This window comes from Mus caroli, unplaced genomic scaffold, assembly GCF_978045245.1.
Source record: "Mus caroli unplaced genomic scaffold, Mus_caroli_1 scaffold_2, whole genome shotgun sequence".
NCBI classification, from domain to species: Eukaryota; Metazoa; Chordata; class Mammalia; order Rodentia; family Muridae; genus Mus; species Mus caroli.
The window spans coordinates 149,340,614-149,360,800 of NW_028227257.1; the positions used below are offsets into that span (position 1 = coordinate 149,340,614).

The 20,187-nt window shown below is 45.4% G+C and overlaps 1 protein-coding gene across 6 annotated transcripts in view; it reads right to left on the minus strand.

Moving 5' to 3' along the window:
- The window catches only part of Fubp3 (far upstream element binding protein 3), a 43,376-nt gene extending 27,641 nt beyond the window's left edge, over positions 1 to 15,735 (minus strand). For 5 of the 6 annotated variants that reach the window (XM_085835034.1, XM_085835033.1, XM_021155916.2 and 2 more), the window contains exons 1-2: positions 15,505 to 15,735; positions 5,383 to 5,488 (exon numbers count right to left, since the gene is read on the minus strand). In XM_085835034.1, the coding sequence (XP_085691160.1) occupies positions 5,383 to 5,488; positions 15,505 to 15,588 (190 nt within the window). In that variant the 5' untranslated portion in view covers positions 15,589 to 15,735. The remainder of the gene's footprint in view (positions 1 to 5,382; positions 5,489 to 15,504) is intronic. The other variant, XM_085835035.1, reaches the window with a different exon arrangement.
- Positions 15,736 to 20,187: the final 4,452 nt, after the last annotated feature.

Consider the following 20,187-nt stretch of genomic DNA (forward strand, 5'->3'; position numbering starts at 1 on the left):
TCTCAGTGTCACTCCTGCTTGCTCATGAGCAGAAAAGGCCAGCAGCAGCAGCTACATGAGGCACTGCCTCCACCATCCATCCCTGCTTTCCCATTGCCAGGGAGATGCTGTCATTAGCAGCCTTCTAGGGCAGAGCGCAGGACACTGCACACTCATCCAAGCTGCCTGGATCCACATGGACTTTCTTGTTTATCCTGGTACTTTCAGATCGTTGTTTAGAAGGTGCTGAGGATGGAGCCCAGACCCTCTCCTGCACACTAGGCCAGTGTATGACCACTGAGCTGCACCTCCATCCTGTAATAGCAATTCTGTTATTCCTCATCCACCACATAGGGCATTTGGATGCTTAAGAGTCCAGTGGGGACTAACTCAACTACAGGGTCACGCATGAATAAAAACCTGCACCCCTTTCCCAGTGTACCTTAAAGCCAAGGCCTGACCCAAGAACAACAGCGTAAGAGTGAGTGAACAGCAGTGGCCTGAGGCCATCGCCACACCCAGCCTTTTTAAGGACCAATGTGCTGACAGTGAAGGCTTGCACTGTTTTAATGTGTATACGAACTAGTTCTGATGGACACAGGGTTTAACTTACTCATGAGCTGCTTTGGTTTTTTTTTTTTTTTAATGGGAGTGTTCTCTCTCTCTCTTTCTTTCTTTCTTTCTTTCTTTCTTTCTTCCTTTTATTTATTATATGTAAGTACATTGTAGCTATCTTCAGACACCCCAGAAGAGAGCTTCAGACCTCATTACAGATGGTTGTGAGCCACCATGTGGTGGCTGGGAATTGAACTCATGACCTTTAGAAGAGCAGTCAGTGCTCTTAACCACTGAGCTCTCTCCAGTCCCCGAGTGTAGTTTTAAAAGTAAAAGTGCTTCTTTTCTTTTTTGTGGCAGTGCTAGGGACTGAGACCAGGGCCTCAGTCCAGCTGTACTACTGAGCTACAGGCTCAGCCTATAAGAGGGTCTTTTTTTTTTTTTTCTTTTTTGGTTTTTCGAGACAGGGTTTCTCTGCATAGCCCTGGCTGTCCTGGAACTCACTCTGTAGACCAGGCTGGCCTCGAACTCAGAAACCCACCTGCCTCTGCCTCCCAAATTCTGGGATTAAAGGTGTGCGCCACCACGCCTGGCTTAAGAGGGTCTTGATATGCCCCTCATAGATGATTTCATGATAGAGGGCTCATTAGCCACAACCCACCCAGCTCCCCAGTGCTATAAGGGATGAGGTTTGTCTCCAGAAGGAGGTCACACCAACCTTGACCCTAACACCAAACAGTAAAGTACCAGCTGAGCTGGGGGGACTAGAGTCAGGCAGAGCAAAGAAGCCGTCGGTGAGCAGGCTTCTGCAGAGACAGAGGCTGACAGCCAGGTCAGGAGGAGCTGGACCTGTCTGGGGCTTAGGAGAGAAGCCTAATAAGCTAGACAGCTCCAGAGAGGCTATTGCTGCAGCTGTACAAAAGTCTGACAGGAAAGGCACTGCAGTTAAAAGCAGAGATTTCTGAATCAACAGAATGTCAAAGATGTATTCCCAAAGCTGGAGAACACGTGGCTAACAGCATTCAGAAGTGAAGGGTTTGAGAGTTTAGGACCACGGTTAAGCGAGCTGGCTAAGTGGGTAAAAGCAGCGCTTGATATATATGGCCCGATGACCTGAATTTGATCCTTGAGATTCACAAATAAACGTTAAGAAGAACCTTCCGCTCTCCATACACAACCTCACATACAGCACAAATACAATAAAGTGTGATGTGTGTGTGTGTGACTGCTGGAGCTACATGTGCCTGATTCCCACCTCTGCCTCAAAAAGACTAAGACTGGGGAAGAGCGCTGAGGCAGACCTGGTGACCTAAGCTGACACCCTCCTGGAGGACCAAGCAGGCTGAAGAAGCCATCTCAGCATCTGGAGAGATGGCTCAGAAGTTAAGAGCATTAGCTGCTCTTGCAGAGGACCCAGGTTCAGCTCCCAGCATCCACATGACAGCTCACAACTATCTGTAACTCTTGTTCCAGGGGATCTGACATCCTCATATAGACATACAAGTAAAACACTAATGTACATTTAAAAAGAAAGCCATCTTGAGCTGGACAGATGGCTCAGCAGCTAAGATCACTGACTGCTCTTCCGAAGGTCCTGAGTTCAAATCCCAGCAACCACATGGTGGCTCACCACCATCTGTAATGAGATTGGATGCCCTCTTCTGGTGTGTCTGAAAACAGCTACAGTGTACTTACATTAAATAAATAAATAAATAAATCTTAAAAAAGAGAGAGAGAGCAAGAAAGAGCAAGAGAGAGCGAGAGCAAGAGAGAGAGAGAGAGAGAGAGAGAGAGAGAGAGAGAGAGAGAGAGAGTAAGCTAGCTAGCTCACAACTACAACTGCCCGAGTGTACTAATTTGCCCTACATATGCTTAGTGCTCTCTCTCTCCCCCCCCCCCACCTCTTCTACACGTGACATGGGCTCCCCAGATCTAGCATAGTGACCTTATTCCCAGTGGCCAGAAAATAAGAAGATGGGGCTGAGGCTAAGGATGGGCCCAATTTCCAGCGTTCTTGCTCAGCTCAACCAAAACCCCAAATTCCACACCTGGAGACCAATGGAGGAGAAAAGTAATTTTTGTAAGTTATCTAACAAAGGTTTATTTGATCAAACTGTGACACACAGTGCAGCCCACTGAGGGCCCAGCTGGTTGTTCTAAGACAGTGTGCAGAGGTACAGGAGCTCCAGAAAGAAAGATGGAGTTGGGTGCTCACTAAGAAAGCACGCTGTGAAAAGGAAGCGGAAGGAAGCTACACATGTGGTCTGTCCTCAAAGACCAATTCTCCAGGCACATACAGAAAGATACTTTGCATTATCACACAGAGGTAACAAGGCAGACATGGCAGAGCTTGCCTATAACCCTGGTACTTGGGAAGCAGAGAAAACAGAGCAGGATTGAGTTTATCCTTGGCTGTATAGCAACTTGGAGGCCAGCATATGCTATCCTCTCTCAAACAAAAAGTAAGTCAGGCATGATGGTAGTGTTTGCCTTTAATCCCAGCACTCAGGAAACAAAGGCAGGAGGATTTCTGTGTGTTCTAGGCCTATCTGTTCTACAAAGTGAGTTCTAGGACAGCCAGGGACACACAGTGAGACCCCATCTCAAAAACCAAGCCAAACAAACAAAGTGAAAACATGCATTATAATAAGGACTTGAGAGCCTGCTTTGTGATTCTGAGTCAGTCATCCATATCTGCCTGCTACTCAGTGCTTTTTATTGATAAATTTGAAACGTTTACTGATTTCTTTCAGACAAGAGAAAAGCATCTTCAAGGTGCCAGAGGGTTTCACTAGCAAATGTTTAGGTATCCCCTATGCAAAAGACACCACTGCCCTCTCTTCACACTTTATTTTCACAGGCTGAATTGCCAGACAGAACCCGGTAAGCTGTAACATGATTGATCGTGATTTCTGGGAACACTGGACCAGAGAGATACCATCCATTAAGAAGATCTGTGCTTAGAGCCAGACAACTCCATTTTATTTTATATTGACATCCCACAGGAACAAAGTGCAAGGCCCTAGAAAGGGAAAGAGGTTTCTCTGAGTCACTCTTCACTTGTGCAGAACTGCCCTTAACACACTTACCCATCCTACGTCTAAAGAAATCATTCAACAAAATCAGGGAGGCCATAAGGTGCACTTAGCAGCAGCAGCAGCAATTTAAAAATGGTTACCTGAGTTTGGACAACCTTGAGATGGACTTCTATATAAGATCACAAAGTTGTTTGTTTGTTTTTTAATGTATTTTGTGTTTGTGTGTTTGTGCACAGATGCACTGTGGAGCTCAGAGGACAATCTGTGGGAGTCAGGTCTCTCCTTGTATGGATTGACCTCAGGTCATCAGGTGCTGAACTATCTTCATAGCTCATGAACAGTTTTTTACACAGATGAGAAATTTCACTCTCAAAAGTGTTGTCCCTTATACTGAGAATCCAATTATTCTTTAAAAAAATGAAATCAATATATCAATAAATCTCATGCCTTCAATCCCAGCACTGGGGAGGCTGAGGCAGGTGGATCTCTAAGTCTGAGGTCAGCCTACTCTACATAGTGAGTTTCAGGCTAGCCAGGGCTGTACCCTGTCTCAAAACAAACAAAAACCATGCATTCTGGCTGGAGAGATGGCTTAGTGTTAAGAGCACTGGCTGCTCTTCTGGAGGTCCTGAGTTCAACTCTTAGCATCTACATGGTGGCTCACAGTGATCTAAAACTATAGTCATCTATATGATCCTGTGTCCTCTTCTGGTGTGCATATGTACATGAAAGAGTATGTATGTATATATGTGTGTGTGTATGTACATGTGTATATGTATGTATACATACACAGATCTTTAAAACAAAACCAAACCAAAAACATGTACTCTTTTGAAAAGGAGATACACAATACAAATACAATAGCATGGTCTAACCCTCGGTGGGGCTAAGTGGGGGTCCACTTAACAATATATCACCATCACAGATCAACAAAAAGGCAAGCAGAGAAGACATTGCCTAATCAGCTGTATACAATCCATTATGTTACTGGACTTCACCAACCCTCACAGTGTGTCCCTCAGCAGACAAGCAAATATGAACCTGTGACTGAATGACCAGGGCTGGAGCACTCATGACAGGTACTCTCAGCATCCCCAAATTCCTTTAGAGAAGGAGCTGGAAATATAAACCAACAAACTAATAAATGAATAAATTAAAATGGATGCTTCTAGAAAGTGCCTGTCAGACATAAAAGGAGTCGGGGAAGATAATCAGGGAAGATAATGGATCAGAAATGGGAGAGGGAAGTGGAAGGGAATATGATCAAGGTAGGTAACTAACGTGCAAACCTAAAACTGTCATCATGGAAGCCAACAGTGCATACAAATAGCACATGCTGATTTTTAGAAAATTAAAGGATAAACCCAAGCCAGACACAAATGGGGATGGTGAGACTGGCAGACTGGAGAGGCCACCACACCTCCATCTTACAGGTCAAGTCAACCACAGCTTCCTCAGGACCTGCACCAAATCTTAGTACTTCATAGAAGTAGTAACTTCAATTCCTGCACAAGTGCCAGAGGGACTGAGAACTAAATCAAACACAATTCTCAAATGGGTCAAATTACTCCCAAGTGGACGCTGAGGCCAAGTCTTTATCGAGGAGCCCAGCTGAAAAAATTCTATTATCAAGGCAAATAGGAACTCAAATGCCAGCCAATTGCTAAAAGAAATCATCCTAACTGCATCCCCCGTCACCAGTCCTCTAAGAATGAGATGCTGGAGAGCTGCTCAGAAATGGCTGACACAGATTGGAAATAACTGGCAGGTTCACTGCCATCAGAAGGGAGAGTCGTTTACAGCAGCTTACCTCCATCATCCAGGGCCCGCTTCTGTACTCCGTATCCGTACACTGAGGGGTCCACCAGAGGTGTGGAATTATTCAAGTGAGGAATTGAATCGATTTTAGCAGCAATCTACAGAGAGAATCAAATTCAAATACTTGGTAGCAAGTCATGGTTATGGCCCAGGAGAAAAGACAGCATCTTCTCTAAGGGGCTGCTGTTCCATTTCTCCCACTTCCATCAGCCTATGCCACTCTCTCTGGTAGGCAAACCCTTCACCTGCTGAGTTCTCCTTGTCTGGCCTCTTTAGAAATTAACTGCCCAAATGTTGTCTTTTAACAATCCAAGGGAGAGGAGGTATACACAGAGGACAACCTACTGTAGCTGGTTCTTTTAACTATGTGAGGTCCACTGTTCAAACTCAGATCACCTTAATCTGCTAGGCCATGTCATCTACCCCCTAAGAAAGTCAGTTTTAGTCACTTAACATATGCACATGCCGTATCTTTCAGACTCCCCTGAGTAACTCATGGCGTCTTGTTTATTTGAGACAAGCTCCTACTGTGTGCCCTCAAACTTCTGCAGAGTTCAGTTGCCGGAGCTTATGTCATGTGGTCGGCAATAGCCTGTAACTCCAACTCTAGGACATTTAAGCCCCTCTTCTGGTTTCGATGGATATATACATACATTCATAGATATATAAATAAATATAATAAAGCCAAATATTTTAAAACGTTAATTTAAAAATAACCCCCAAAGAGGTAAAGGGGTCCAAACAGTGAGTACCCTGAAAACAGACAGGAACTAACTACAAGTCTGCGCTTTAGGCAGGCGGTTACTTCCATTCCCTCTGGTGCCTTTTAGTTTCCAGATTTTTGTTTACTTAAGACAATGTCTGCTTCAGTCTCCCAAGTGCTGGGACTGAAGGTATGTACCACTCTGACCAGCCTCTTTCCTTATCTGTTGGTCTTAAGTGACTGGAATTGAGCTGGAGAGATGGCTCAGTGGTTAAGAGCACTGAATACTCTTCCAGAGGTCCTGAGTTCAATTTCCAGCGACCACATGGTGGCTCACAATCCTCTGTAATGGGGTCCGATGACCTCTCTAGTGTGTCTGAAGACAGCTACAGTGTACTTATATAAATATTTTTTTAAGAAGCGGCTGGAATGTCATTTTCCAACATCTGATAAATTATGAGTGTTATGATAGTTTCCTATTGCTAATTTCATTCAATCAACAAATGTCCTTCTAAACTATACTGAGTTTCTGTATTTGTTCTAAATTACAATTGTTTTGGTTGTCTTTAACTTGGGAAACTGCCACTGAGATGAAGTAGCATAGGATAGATGTGGCGGTCCGAATGAGAGAGGCTCACATAATTGAATGCTTGGTCCCCAGGGAGTGGCACTATTTGAAAGGATTAGGCCTTGTTTGAGTAGGTATGGCACTGTTGAAGGAAATGTGTCACTGAGAGAGGGCTTTGAGTTTCTTTTTTGTTTTTGTTTCTTTTGTTTTTTTAATTAATTAATTTATTTATTTATTATATGTGTGTACACTGTAGCTGTCTTCAGACACTCCAGAAGAGGGCATCAGATTTTTGTAACGAATGGTTGTGAGCCACCATGTGGTTGCTGGGATTTGAACTCAGGACCTTTGGAAGAGCAGTCGGTGCTCTTAACCGCTGAGCCATCTCACCAGCCCCTCTTTGTTTTTTGAGACAGGGTTCTTCCATGTAGCCCTGGCTGTCCTAGAACTTGCTCTTTAGACCACGCTGGCTTTGAACTCAAGAGATCTGAGGGCCTCTGGGATTAAAGGCTTTGGCCACCATTGCCCAACTGGCTTTGAGTTTTCAAAAGCCCATGCTAGGTCCAATCCCCCATCCCACGTCCATAGATCAAAATATAGCTCTCAAGTACTTCTCTAGCACCATGCTGCCACGCTCCTCAGCGTGATAATGGACTAACCCTGAAATTGTAAGCAAGGCTCCAATTAAATGCTTTCTTCTATGAACTGCCTTGGTCACATTGTCTCTTCACAGCAACAGAACAGTAACAAAGACAATCTATGTATACAGTTTATGTAGTATAGGATAATAGTTATAGAGACTACAGCTATGTATGGTTGTTCGTGTTTATAATCCCAGCACAGGAAGACTGAAGTAGGAGGACTGCTGTGAGTTCTGTCTCAAAACAAGCAAGCAAACAAAAACAGGTTGGAAAGACGGATAGCAGTTAAGAACTCTTTCTGATCTTACAGAGGACTTGAGTGTGGTTCCCAGCACTTATGTTGGTAGACTTACAAACACTTAGGGATCTAACACCTCCAGCCTCTGGGGGTACTTGTATATATGGACACAAATGCACACACAGACACACATGCATATACACAATTAATATTAAATCTTTATGCCAGGCCATAATGGCATATGCCTTTAATCCCAGCACTTGGGAGACAGAACCAGGAGGACCTCTGTGAGCTCTAGGACAACCAGTGTTACAAAGAGAAACCCTGCCTCCAAAATAAGTAAATAAGTAGACAGATCTTTACAACAACAACAAAACCAAGATCAAAGCAGGAGATAGTTCAGTGCTGGGGATTAAACCCAGGGCTTGAACCTGAATCCTGGCTACACAAATATTATGGTAAGAATTCAACATTATAATATGCCACTTATGGTGTACATTTTTATTATTGAGTATGTTTTATTATGTTTGTGGTACTTTGAATAGGTATGACCCACCCCCACCCCCAAAGACTCACATATTTGAATGTTTGGCCATAGGGAGTGGCACTATTAGTAGGTGAGGCTTTGTTGAAGGAAGTTGTCACCATAGAGGTGGGCTTTATGGTCATATATGCTCAAAGTCACATTTCAATTCACAACTATGTCCAGTATGGCACAGTCACCTTCTGCTGCCTGCTGATCAAGATGTAGAACTCTCAGCTCCTTCTCCAGCACTGTCTACCTGGTACACTGCCATACTTCCCACCATGATTATAATGGACTACACCTCTGAAACTGTAGACCAGCCCCAACTAAATGTTTTCCTTCATAGGAGTTGTCTTACTGTCTCTTTGCAAAGCAATAAAACCCTAAGACAGATTTTGGTACCAAGAGTGGGGTATTGCTGTAATAGGCCTGACCATGCTTTATGTTTGGAGGAATGTGGATTTGGGGACTTTGGATTCAGAAAGCAATGGAATGCTTTATGTGGGACTTAATGGGCCATCCTAGCAGGAACATGGAAGACAGGCGATTTGAACTGGCTCAAGAAGTTTCAGAAGAATTTTAGTCTGTTGCCTAGAGATCATTAACATATTTTGGTGAAACATGTGCTGCTTTTTGTTCTTGTCTAAAGAGTCTGCCTAAGGCTAAAGAGATCTAATTTAATAGAACTGGCAAAGAAAATCTCAAAACACTCTAGTATAGACTCTGTCACTGAGCAAGGAAAAATACAAAATGTCTGGTACAAAGGGGCACCAGGATGTGGAATGGAGCTAAATTCAGTGTTCAAGGAGATGAACAGATTGAAGATATTAAGTGGAATTAAGGGAGTGGTGACATCAACGCAAGATCCCACCCAGCTAAACTTCCATCTCATGAGAGGAATTAAAAGCTTAGGTTGCCGGACAGTGGTGGCGCACGCCTTTAATCCCAGCACTTGGGAGGCAGAGGCAGGCAAAATTCTGAGTTCAAGACCAACGTGGTCTACAGAATGAGTTCCAGGACAGCCAGGGCTATACAGAGAAACACTGTCTGGAAAAACCAAAAACCAAAACCAAACAAAAAAAAGCTTACGTCCAGCCATGGCTTTACTCAATTTTAATCCTACCACTTAGAAGACAGAGACATGAAGATCTCTGAGTTCAAGGGTAGCCTGGTCTACAGAGCAATTTACATAAGCATTTCCAGAGCATTTTGTAAAGGGAACCACAAAAACCAGAAAGCTGGTGAAGATGTAACTGAACAATGGGTTCATGCTCCAGCCACAGCAAGCAGAACTTGCTTCAGCCACAGGGTTCTGGCCTTAGAGTCAAGAATAGACAAAAAGAGGGTTACAGAGTCTCCCTCCACAACTGAGTAAAGTTACTGAGGCCAGGTATGTGGCAGGGCTCCACTGCATGGAGGCCCAGAGAGGCCATGATGTGAAGCTGTGAACGTGAAGCACCTTTAGTGACTTTTAACTGTCCTGGCTTACATGAGATCCTCTCCTAAAAGACCAAAAATCCTTCTCTCACCTGGGATAATTCACGGGTGAAACAGATAAAAGAGCTGCCTAGAAAAGCATGCCAGTGGGGTATGGTGGTCACGCCTTTAACCCCAGCACTCAGGAGGCAGAGACAGGCAGTGGTCTGAGTTCAAGGCCAGCCTTTGTCTACACAGGGTTCAAGACAGAACTACAGAGGTCTTACCTCAAAAAAGTAAAGCAGAAGCCTGCCAGCAGCACTAACCTGTTAGGAAGCATGTCAGAGACCATAGCTCACACAGGCAGTTTTTCTAGTGGCAGCGGGATGGTATTCTGTATGTTCATGGATGTCAACGCACTGCTGAGGTCACCTAAAGCAACATTTTCTAGGGCTTCTGCACAGAACTGACTTGTTTTTATACAGAACATAAGCACTCCCTACCCTTGGAGATGTTACTGTCCACGACTACTTGATGCAGTCCTAAACACGCCCGCCCACAGGCTCTTCTCCTTCAAAGACATAGTAGCAACACTGTGCAGTTCCAACACAATGCAGCCAATCTAGTCAAGGCCCACCAGCTTCTTGCAGATTTGGGCCTCTTGATGGGCTCCCAATTTGGAAAAAGATGGAGAAAATTTGTCAGTAAGGACTCTCCATGGGCAGTATAACACAGCAGCAAGATGGCAGGGATGAAGGCAGCCCAGAACTTGCAGGCAGCAGCTACTGTTGATAACTGCAGTGGAAGATAATGACTGCTGTGCCAGACACCGACAGGCAGGCAGAGCTTTCCTAAAAAAGCTAGAGACCTGAATTTATCTGCATGTGGAATCACCTTAGTTTCTAAGTGCTACACAGGGTGGGTAAAACAAGACTGGAGTCTTCTCCAGCCCACGGGCTCTAGTTGGAGAGCTGTGGTCAAGCTAGTTAATACATAGCTGGGACTTAAGAAGACAGGAAACTTTGATAACACAAGTGGTCTATCAAACCATAAGATAATGATAAATTTCAAACACGTTGATAGCCAAACCTTGTTTTTTGTTTAAAATCCACTTTAAAGGAGAAAATCGTCTGAACTATATTATGGAATGCAGTTCATTTACTATCTACTTTTCAATACCAAATAATAAGTTCAGAACTTCTACTAATACACTGGTTCTCAACCTTCCAGGTATTGCGACCCTCATGCTGTGATGATTCCTGACCATAAAACTATTTTGTTGCTACTTCATAACTATAATTTTGCTGTTGTTATGAATTATAAATATCTGCTATACAGGATATACGACCTCCAAAGGGGCGGTACCCAGAGTAAAAACCACTGTACTAGTAATACATGGCAGCCACCAGCCAAAACCTCACAGATGGACTGACTCTAGAAGAGCATGCAGGGTTCTTATTAGTGCACGAGCAAAGCCACAGGAGTGCTACATGGATTCCCCCAGTGTCTGGAAAGCTGAAACAGTATACAGATATGAAGCAGTGATTTCAGTAGAGCAGTTTCATTCTGCTCAGCATTCAGCAGCTCAAGCGAGCCATGAATCAAGCCCACATGTTAAATGAGCAAAGGCATGAGCTGTCAAGGTGCATATGACAGCCAGTGAATGGAGCTTTTACTAATAGCCAGCACACTCTGTTCTTTTAAAGGACATTTGCTGCTTATGCCAATATCACTTCACTCAAGCCCTGTATTAATAGCCCAGGGAATAAGTCATTTACCCCAAGCCTTCTACTCAGTCTCAAAAGTAGAAAATGGCAGCACAACAAGGAGCCTGAACTTCTGAGGCCACACACTAATCAATATTTCTCCCACAAATATTTCTGCCAGCGATGATAAGATCTCCAGATCTCCAAATTTCGTTAATGGCTATCCTTCTTTTGACTTAAAATTACACTTATTGGGCTAGAAAGATGGCTCAGTGGTTAAGAGCACCAACTGCTCTTCCAGAGGTCCTGAGTTCAATTCCCAGCAACCACATAGTGGCTCACAACCACCTGCAATGGAATCCAATGCCCTCTTCTAGTATGTCTGAAGACAGTGACAGTGTATGCATATAAATAAATAGAAACTCAAACATATTTTTTAAAAAATTACCCTTATTGTATGTGGTTGTACATCTGCCATGGTACCCATGTGAAGGTTACAGGATTTATGGGAGCTGGCTCTCTCCTTCTGCCATGTGCATCCTGAAAATTGAACTCAAGTCCTCAAGCTTGGTGGCAAGTCCCTTAATCCATGAAGCTATCTTGCTAGCCCTCTTGATTCTATAAAAGCTTGGTCATTTTTATTTGGGTCCAAGGCAAGGTGCCCAACTCCATGAAGAGTGCATTTATACTGCACTCTGTGTGAAGACATACTAAGGAGCTGGCTAATGCATAGGGCCTTAACAGGGTCTAAGATAAAACACCTTAGCTAAGTTGCTGTTGCAGGCCTATAATTCCAGTTCTTAGGAAACTAAGGCAGGAGGAGCATGAGTTTGAGGCCAGCAGAAGAACTACACAGCAGAACCCTGCCTCAGTAAAACCACCTCCACAACAAACAGGAGCTTAAAGTCCTAACAGGCATTGACTTTAGTAAAATAACCTATCCTCAGGAAAGCTAGTGGGAAGCTGTTGGCAGCTGTAACACTTCGACAGCACACAACCCATTAACGAGTCCGTCTTCATCGGATGGCCAACACTGTTCTGTTCTGGGACCGTTTTACTTTTTGGACAGGTTCTCAGGCATTCCAGATTGGCCTCACTCGCTATGCTTGCTATGTGGCTGAGGACAACCTGGAACTTCCTGATCACCCTGCCTCCACCTCTCAAGTCCTGGGATTACATAGATATGTGCCACCAGGCTTAGTTTCTATGGCTCTGGGGGCTGAACCCAATCCTATAAACCATACACACTAGGCAAGCACTCTCAGGCCAGGAACATTTTTAATCATCCTCAGAAACTATTCAAAGTAAAACAGATTTGTGTCCATTGGTCCCACTTGTAGCCCACTCAGGCCACAGAAGCAGAATATGATTCTGGAACAAGATGAGCTGAAAGTCAGCACCCAGTCTTCTCTAAGCAAGTTAAAGGGACACTTGAATTTGCTAAGCAGCCAAAGCTCTATCTAGCCGTCTTAGACTTTATCAGTAGTCCCAAATCAGATCCTATCTCCACTGTCCTTCAAAACAGATGCGAATTTCTCACTCCGGACATACAATAATCCACTGGGCCCCCCACTCTAGAAATATTTTTAAGTTTTATATGGATCTTCAGAGATTCCCTTTGTATTTAAGAATTCCTTACTCAAGTACACTAACAGCAAACACTGATAACTGTTATAAACCTGAAGACATCTACATAAAGATGCTTCAAGAAAGAAAAGCAGCCCAGTTACAATAGAGCTATGCAATCAGGCTTAACAAACTGAATTCCAGCAGGGTCAGTTCATACTACTACTAGAACTTACTATGTAGATTGAACATAAGACAACTCATTACTCTGAGAAACTGAAGATCTTACTGTTGCTGATAATCAGATGAGGGTTTCGGAAAGCCCTATGCTTACTAAAATGAAATATAGTAAGTCAAGCCTAAGAGGTCAGACCTGTGATCCTAAGCGATGTGGGTGGCTGAAGCAAAAGCCTGAGTTCAAGACCAGCCTGGGCAACTTGATGAGACCTCAAGTTTTTTTCACTGTGTGTTGAAGGGCTTGCTTAGCATGTACAAGGCCCTGGGTTCCATGCCTAGCACAAACAAGACAAAACAAATATCTTCTTGCCATTTACTGGCGGCGAGAGAGGTTCATCTTGGGAGCACGCTGTATGTAATGGAGACTCAGAACCCTGACTATCCAGATACTCAAACAGGGTCTTCTTTACTAAGCTTTATCACATGCGGATTTTGAATCTTTAAAAAATTATTTTACTTATGTATGAGTGTTCTGTGTGTATGCCAGAAGAGAGTATCAGATCTCATTACATGGTTGTGAGCCACCATGTGGTTGCTGCGAATTGAACTAAGGACCTCTAGAAGAGCATGCAATGCTCTTAAACGCTGAGCCATCTTTTCAGCCTCCATATGCAGGTTTAAAAAAAAAAGATCTGTGTGTAGGTGCATTCATGTATGTCTATTCAGAACCTGTGTACAGAGCCTGCAGAAGCTGGAACTGGAACCATCATGTGGGTGCTGAGAATCCAACCCAGGTCCTCTGGAAGAGTAGAGCTCTACAATGCAGATTTCTAAGTTTCCAGCCTTAACCAATGAGATCTACCTAAATAACCCTAAAATTATCAACAAACTTTTGCTTGTTTGTTTGACTTCGCTTTTTGAGACAATGTCTTATCGTATAGCTCTGGCAGCCCTAGAGAACCTTGAACCTGCTCTGTAGTAAACCTGGCTTACCTACAACTCACCGAGATTTGTCTGTTCTGCCTCTAAGTGCTGGGATGTAAAGGTGTACAACACTTTGCCAGACTTTTTAATTCCCTTCAAATCATTTCTCAATGGTAGTATGGACTTCTAGCTGTTGCCACTAAGAAGCAACACACCAATCTCTAATGGGCTCATTACCACTTAAGGTAGTGGTGTATTTCATAAATAAGAAACCCAAAGAAGCCAGGCGTGGTGGCACATGCCTTTAGTCCCAGCACTCAGGGGGCAGAGGCAGGCAGATTTCTGAGTTTGAGGCCAGCCTGGTCTACAGAGTGAGTTCCAGAACAGCCAGGACTGCATAGAAAGACCTTCTCGAAAAAAACAAAAACAACAAATTTATTTTACATTCAACTAAGGAGACCCTGAGCTTTCTAAAGCAGAGACTGTAATTGTTAGTGGTCGCAGAAAGCCAACAAGATGGCTCTGACACTCTAGCATTGAGAGAGATCCAGTCCATCTTACCAACTGGTGAAAAAAAGGGTCCAGGATCCTGTCCAGCAAAGGAAAACCATGCCCATGAGTAGAGCGGTGGATGCCCAGCTAGGTGCATGGTCATCCATTACAATCCTCAAGTAACTTAAGTATCATCACACGATTGGATACTCACTGCTCGGACTAGGCAGTAACCACCCACCAGAGAAACTTGGGTGAGTCCAACATTTGTGTTAGGTTACATACAAAACAATGTCTGCAGAACCATCAGTATTAATATGCGAAGTATAGGCGAGACAGGTAGGGTTTCCTCGAAGGACTACTGGAAAGTGATGAAAAGACCCCATTTTCACGTGCCCGGTCAAACTCTCCCAACAATGAGTCCTGTGGCAGGTATTCTACTAGGAACCAAACCGTCATTAGTTACACAGCCCGACTTTCAAAGAACCAGCAAGTTGACAAAGTCAGAGAAGATAAAACATCACTGGATAGAGGAAAGTTTGAGTGTCGGGGTAACTTGTCACTAAGTTTCAGGCAAAATACAAGGACAATTCTGTACTAGGCACCATGCCAGGAGCCAGAGAGGTCCCATATTCATTCAGAGAAGCCTAAGTCCTCTAAAAAGCCAATTTCACTGACAAAACGCACAATATTGCCAGATGGTAGTTTCACGGTCCGAACGAGTTCATCCCACACTCTTCCTAGTAGAGTAAGACTAATCGCCAGAAGGAACTCTCGAGGACCACCCACTTAACACCTCCCCTTCTCTCTGCAAAACAGAGAATTTCAAATATAAAATATTCTCGGATTTCTTCCAATATGCTTGAAATGCATTAAGTGGAAGGCGAGGTTTCTCAAGGCTGCAGAAGCCACGTCCAGGGCGTGAGATGGATGCCTGGGGTCTACAACCAGGAGCTGCTGGGATCTGAATCACGGAGAGCAGGCCGGTGGGTGCAGTCGGGCGCGCGGGCGCCAGGAGCGCTCGGCAAAAGCTTCCTCCGGCCCCGGAGCTCCCGAGGGAACCGCCCGGGCCTCCCGCGACTCGCGGCCCTAGGCGCCCACCGGAGGCGTCGGCGCGGCGGCCTCCCGCCCCCGGCCCGGGCCTCCCGCGCCCGTACCTGCCGGACCCGGTGCAGGGCATCCACAAAGCCCTCAGCCTTCATGCCCACCGGAGCGCTCTGCCCCTGCACCAGCTCCGCCATAGCCAAGCCCACCGCCACCGCCGTCGCTCGGCTCCCCCGGTCCGGCCTCCCACTCCGCTCCGGGACCCGTAGCCGGAAAGGGAAAGTCGCCCCACTTCCGGCGGAAGGGAAGCGAAGGGAAGGCACTGCTAGCTCAGAGGGAGAGAGAGATAGGTTGGGGGAAAGCAGCGTCTGTGAGGCGGGGTCTCAAAGCACGTGACCGCTGTCCGGCCGGAAGTGGGGGCGTGGCCGTGGCGCGAAGGGGGCCTGCCCTGGGCACAGGCAGCTGTCCGTCAAAACGACCAGGTTGCGACCCCGCCCTCCAAAGGCGTGGGCCTCAGGCCTTTAGCAAGCGTGGGACCGCCACCGCGGCGCAGGTGCGGCCTTGTAGTCCCCCGCTGTGTGGTTTTGCAACCTGACGGAGGAGAAACTTGGATTTGGCTCTTCCAACACCTCACCCCAGCCGCCGAGGTGCACTGGCAGCCCCCTCCCTCTCAAGCGGGGTCGTGGTGTGCTGCATTGACTGAGATTGAGCACTTTACATGGTACTAGGACCCTCAGTATGGCAGGGGTCCGCCTTTGCTGCAGGGAGTCCCAGGCCCCAGGATGGGCCATCAGTTTGCCAAGGATCGGTTTGATGACACTGCTCAAAAGAAGCCTGGTGTCCTCTTTCACATTCTTTCACCAGGGTAACAGGAAATACCATGGGACCATCATTGCTTCCGGGCCTGCTGAGGCAAGAGATCTTTAGGAATGTTTGAATGCTTGAGGGGAAGAAAAAGGGGGGAGTCTTACATCAGAACCCAACCCGCTGCCTCCGTTAGAACAAAAAGTTACACCCCACTGTGCCAATACGTTTGGGCAGTGGGTTTGTACGGAAGTTCAGGAGTTCAAGGTCATGTTCTAGGTCACCCACGGCTAGCTACTTGAAACTCAATTTGCTCTTCTTTCCTTCCTTCCTTCGTTTCAGTGTGTGCGTGTAGAATGTGTCACCACATACATGTGGAAGTCCGAGGACAACTCCCTAGAGTTGGTTATATCCTTCCACCATGTGGGTCCCGGGAATCAAACACAGGTTATCAGGTCTGGCAGCAAACACCCACACCGCGGAGCCACTTCATCAACCCTGGGGCTCTCGTTTTGACTTGGATTCCTAGAGTTTGACACATAGCAGATGCTTAGGAAACTAATTCTAAGTTGAATATCACTGACTCTGAATGATTCCTAGATTATGGCAAAATCAAAGAAGCTAGCCAAACTGCACAGGTTGATCACTTTAGACAGATTATTTCCAAACCCGTAGGGGAGACCAAGCTGGCACTCTGGATAGTGGAGAGTTTTCACCATCTTTGCTTGAGTTTAGCAAACACAGAGTTTCAATCTTCAGGACAGACATGGTCCTACTTGACGTTTGTTCTACCAGGGATGCCCATTTTTACTGTTTACACCTCTGAGGAAACACTGTCCACTCTTCCATACTCCAACTGGCTGGCCCTGATGAGTAGAAATAGGGTAAAGACATTAACTACCAGGAGTATTGCCTTGCAAATGTCACAGACCTAACAAGGATGCCAAGGTTCTGGTTCGTCCTTTTTCTGGTTGAGTAAACTCTGTCTGGTCAATTATTTCTAGAGGGGACCAGAAAGGGAAGATGGCTCCATCCTGGTCAGGTCACTGTGCAATGTTCTATCCAGGGTCTCTTTCTCTAACCCTTATTACAAACCCCTGTTTATTAGGTTGGCGCTTGGTATCTGTTCAATGAATACGTGTAAAGAATTTTGTCCAATGAGGACAGGGGAAGCATTTTAGACAGTGAATGCAGAAATGTTGCTACCACCACCCAAGTGGCCCACAGGCAGGAGCCCGGTCTAATTTGTTAAATAAAGCATTAAGGATAATTTAAAGCTTTCAAGAAAGCACAGAGTTTTTGTTTTTCCCTTCTGCCCTTTTTTTTTTTTTTTTTTTTTGGAGTTGGGGTGTTCCAGACAGGGTTTCTCTGTATAGCCCTGGCTGTCCTGGAACTCCTTCTGCCCTTTTTAATAGATAACTTTGGCAATGCATACTCACTCAAATGTGATTCAAACTCAGGAAATAAATGCCTAGCTAGGATTGGCTGGAACAAAGGACTGACAGAAGAGACTCGGTGGGAGGATAAGAAGGTGAGGTCACTCTGAGCTATACAATAAGGGTTAGCCTGTGGTAGAACCTGTCTCAAAACAGCTAAAACCCAAACAAACTGCATACATACTGGTTGTGAGTAGCTTTGCCTCTGAGACCAGCCGACTACTCCTCCGGTTGGAAAGACAGCTCAGGCAGGAAAGGAAGTGCTTGCTGCACGGATGTGAGGTCTGTCTCCAGAAACCACATGGCTCTGGAGCTGGGGGAGATGGCTCAGCCACTAAGAGATCTTGCTGCTATTGGTTCCCAGCACCTACATCAGATGGCTCAGGACTTTCTTAAAGTCCAACTCCAAAGGATATAATACTCTCTTCTGTCCTACTTGAGCACTACACAAATGTGAGCACTACACACACACATAAATTATTTTTAAAAATACTTTGCCAGGCAGTGTTAGCATACGACTTTATTCCCAGTGCCTGGGAGGCAGAGACAAGCAGATCTCTGAGTTCGAGGCCAGCCTAGTCTGCAGAGTAAGTTCCGGGACAGCCAGGGCTACACAGAGAAACCCTGTCTGAAAAAAACAAAACACAAAACCAAAAAAGGCTGGACCTGCTAGTCCATGCCTGTAATCCAGAGCTTGGGGGCAGGGGTGAGGTGGGGGGTAGAATTTGGTTTGAACGAGAATACCCTGAACACATAGGCATTGTCTTTGAATATTTTGTTCTCAGTTGGTAGACTGTTTAGGAAGGATTAGTGGTGTGTTCTTGTTGGAAGAGGTGTGTCACAGGGCTAGACTTTGAGGTTTCAAAAGCCCAAGCCGGGTCCAGTGTGTGTCTCTCTCTGCCTGAAAATCAAGATATACAACTCTCAGCTATTGTTGCAGCATCATGCCTGCCTACGTGCCACCATGCTCCCCACCATGATAGCAGACTAACTCTGAAACCATCAGCAAACCCCCAATGAAATGGTTTCTTTTATACGAGTTGCTTTGGTCCTGATATCTCTTCACAGCAACAGAACAGTGAACTAAGACATGGAGACAGAAGGATTTGTCTAGCCAAACTGGGGAGTGCCAGTTTCATTGAGAGAGCCTATCTCAAGAAATTAGATGGTCAGCAAACTGGGCTGTGGTGGCAAAACTCCCTACATGCAGAGGCAGAAGGAAGTGGGTGTCTGTGAGTGTGAAGGCAGCCTGGTCTATGGAGCAAGTTCTAAGAAATAGAAGGACAGCAATGGAAGGAAGACATCCAACATGACCTTTGACTTTCACCTATGTGAAAACATACACCCATGCACTCATTCAAACAACACACATGCGCATACATAAGTAAACCAGTTGTTCTTTTCTCTGAGATTTGGGAATGTCTTAACTGATGACATTGAAATGTTTCCTCTTTCTAGAGGTGATGGCATACAACTCTAATCCCAGCACTCTGAAGGCAAAGGCAAGCAGATACCTGGGAGTTCCATGCTAGACTGCTCTACACAGTGAGTTCTGTGTAGCCAGGGTTACATAGTTAGATCCCATATTAAGAAAAGGGGAGGAGCTGTAGAGGTGGCTGTGCAATTAAGAGCACTGATAAAGTACAGGCCCTTTCCAAGAACGAGAAGCCTTCTGAAGTGGAAACTCAAAGGGTTCTTTGGAAAGTCATTTGTACTGGGTGGTGTTTTGCTGGGCAAAGACATGAAGGAGGGTTTTCCTGAAGTCACACAGGTGAAAGACTAAGACAGATTCGTGAAGGAATGTTTAGCTGAAGCAGACAGAAGTAAAAGAATGTTCTGCTAAAGTAAGCACATGAGAGGACACATGATGAAGGACTCTTTGCTAACAACATGCATATATTGGTCTGCCTTTCCTTATGTAGTTGAGCTACATTTGTCAGGACTCCATAGAGAGAAACGCACCAAAACGCTTCTGGTGCTGTGCTGCAGTTTGTTGCCGATTCCTCGGACTCAGGCTGATGGGCAGAGTGATGTCCGCTGAGACAGACACACGTGCTAAGGCAAGACTGAGGCAAGACCGTGGAGGACATGTGATGTTTGGAGGGTGTATAAACAGGCCCAACAGACTGTGGCAGAGGCTGAACTTGGCTTGCTTATAGAGCTAGCTGTACAATGTTTGTTGGTCTCGTGTCTGCTGATTTTCACTTCACTGAGAGAGACACAGCAGAGAATGTTCCCTGGTGTTCCTGTTGGCCACGGTCCCTCCTACTGACTTATGTCAAGGCTGAGTCCCGGCTGTCTGCTAGGTGGGGCCACCACTGCTGATTCGTGTTTGCAGGACTACTAATATATCCGTAACGTGTTTGCAAGGATCGAGCTGCCTCTGCTAACCTGTAAACTAAACTGCTGATTTCCAGACAACACAAATGAGAGTTACTCCAATGAACTTTTCTAACAGGTCCACTTCCCCTGTATCCTTTCTTTTCCACTCCCTCTGGTGGGTGGTGGGCTAAAAGGGAGGTTAAAATGTTTACGAATCATCATTAAAAATAGGTT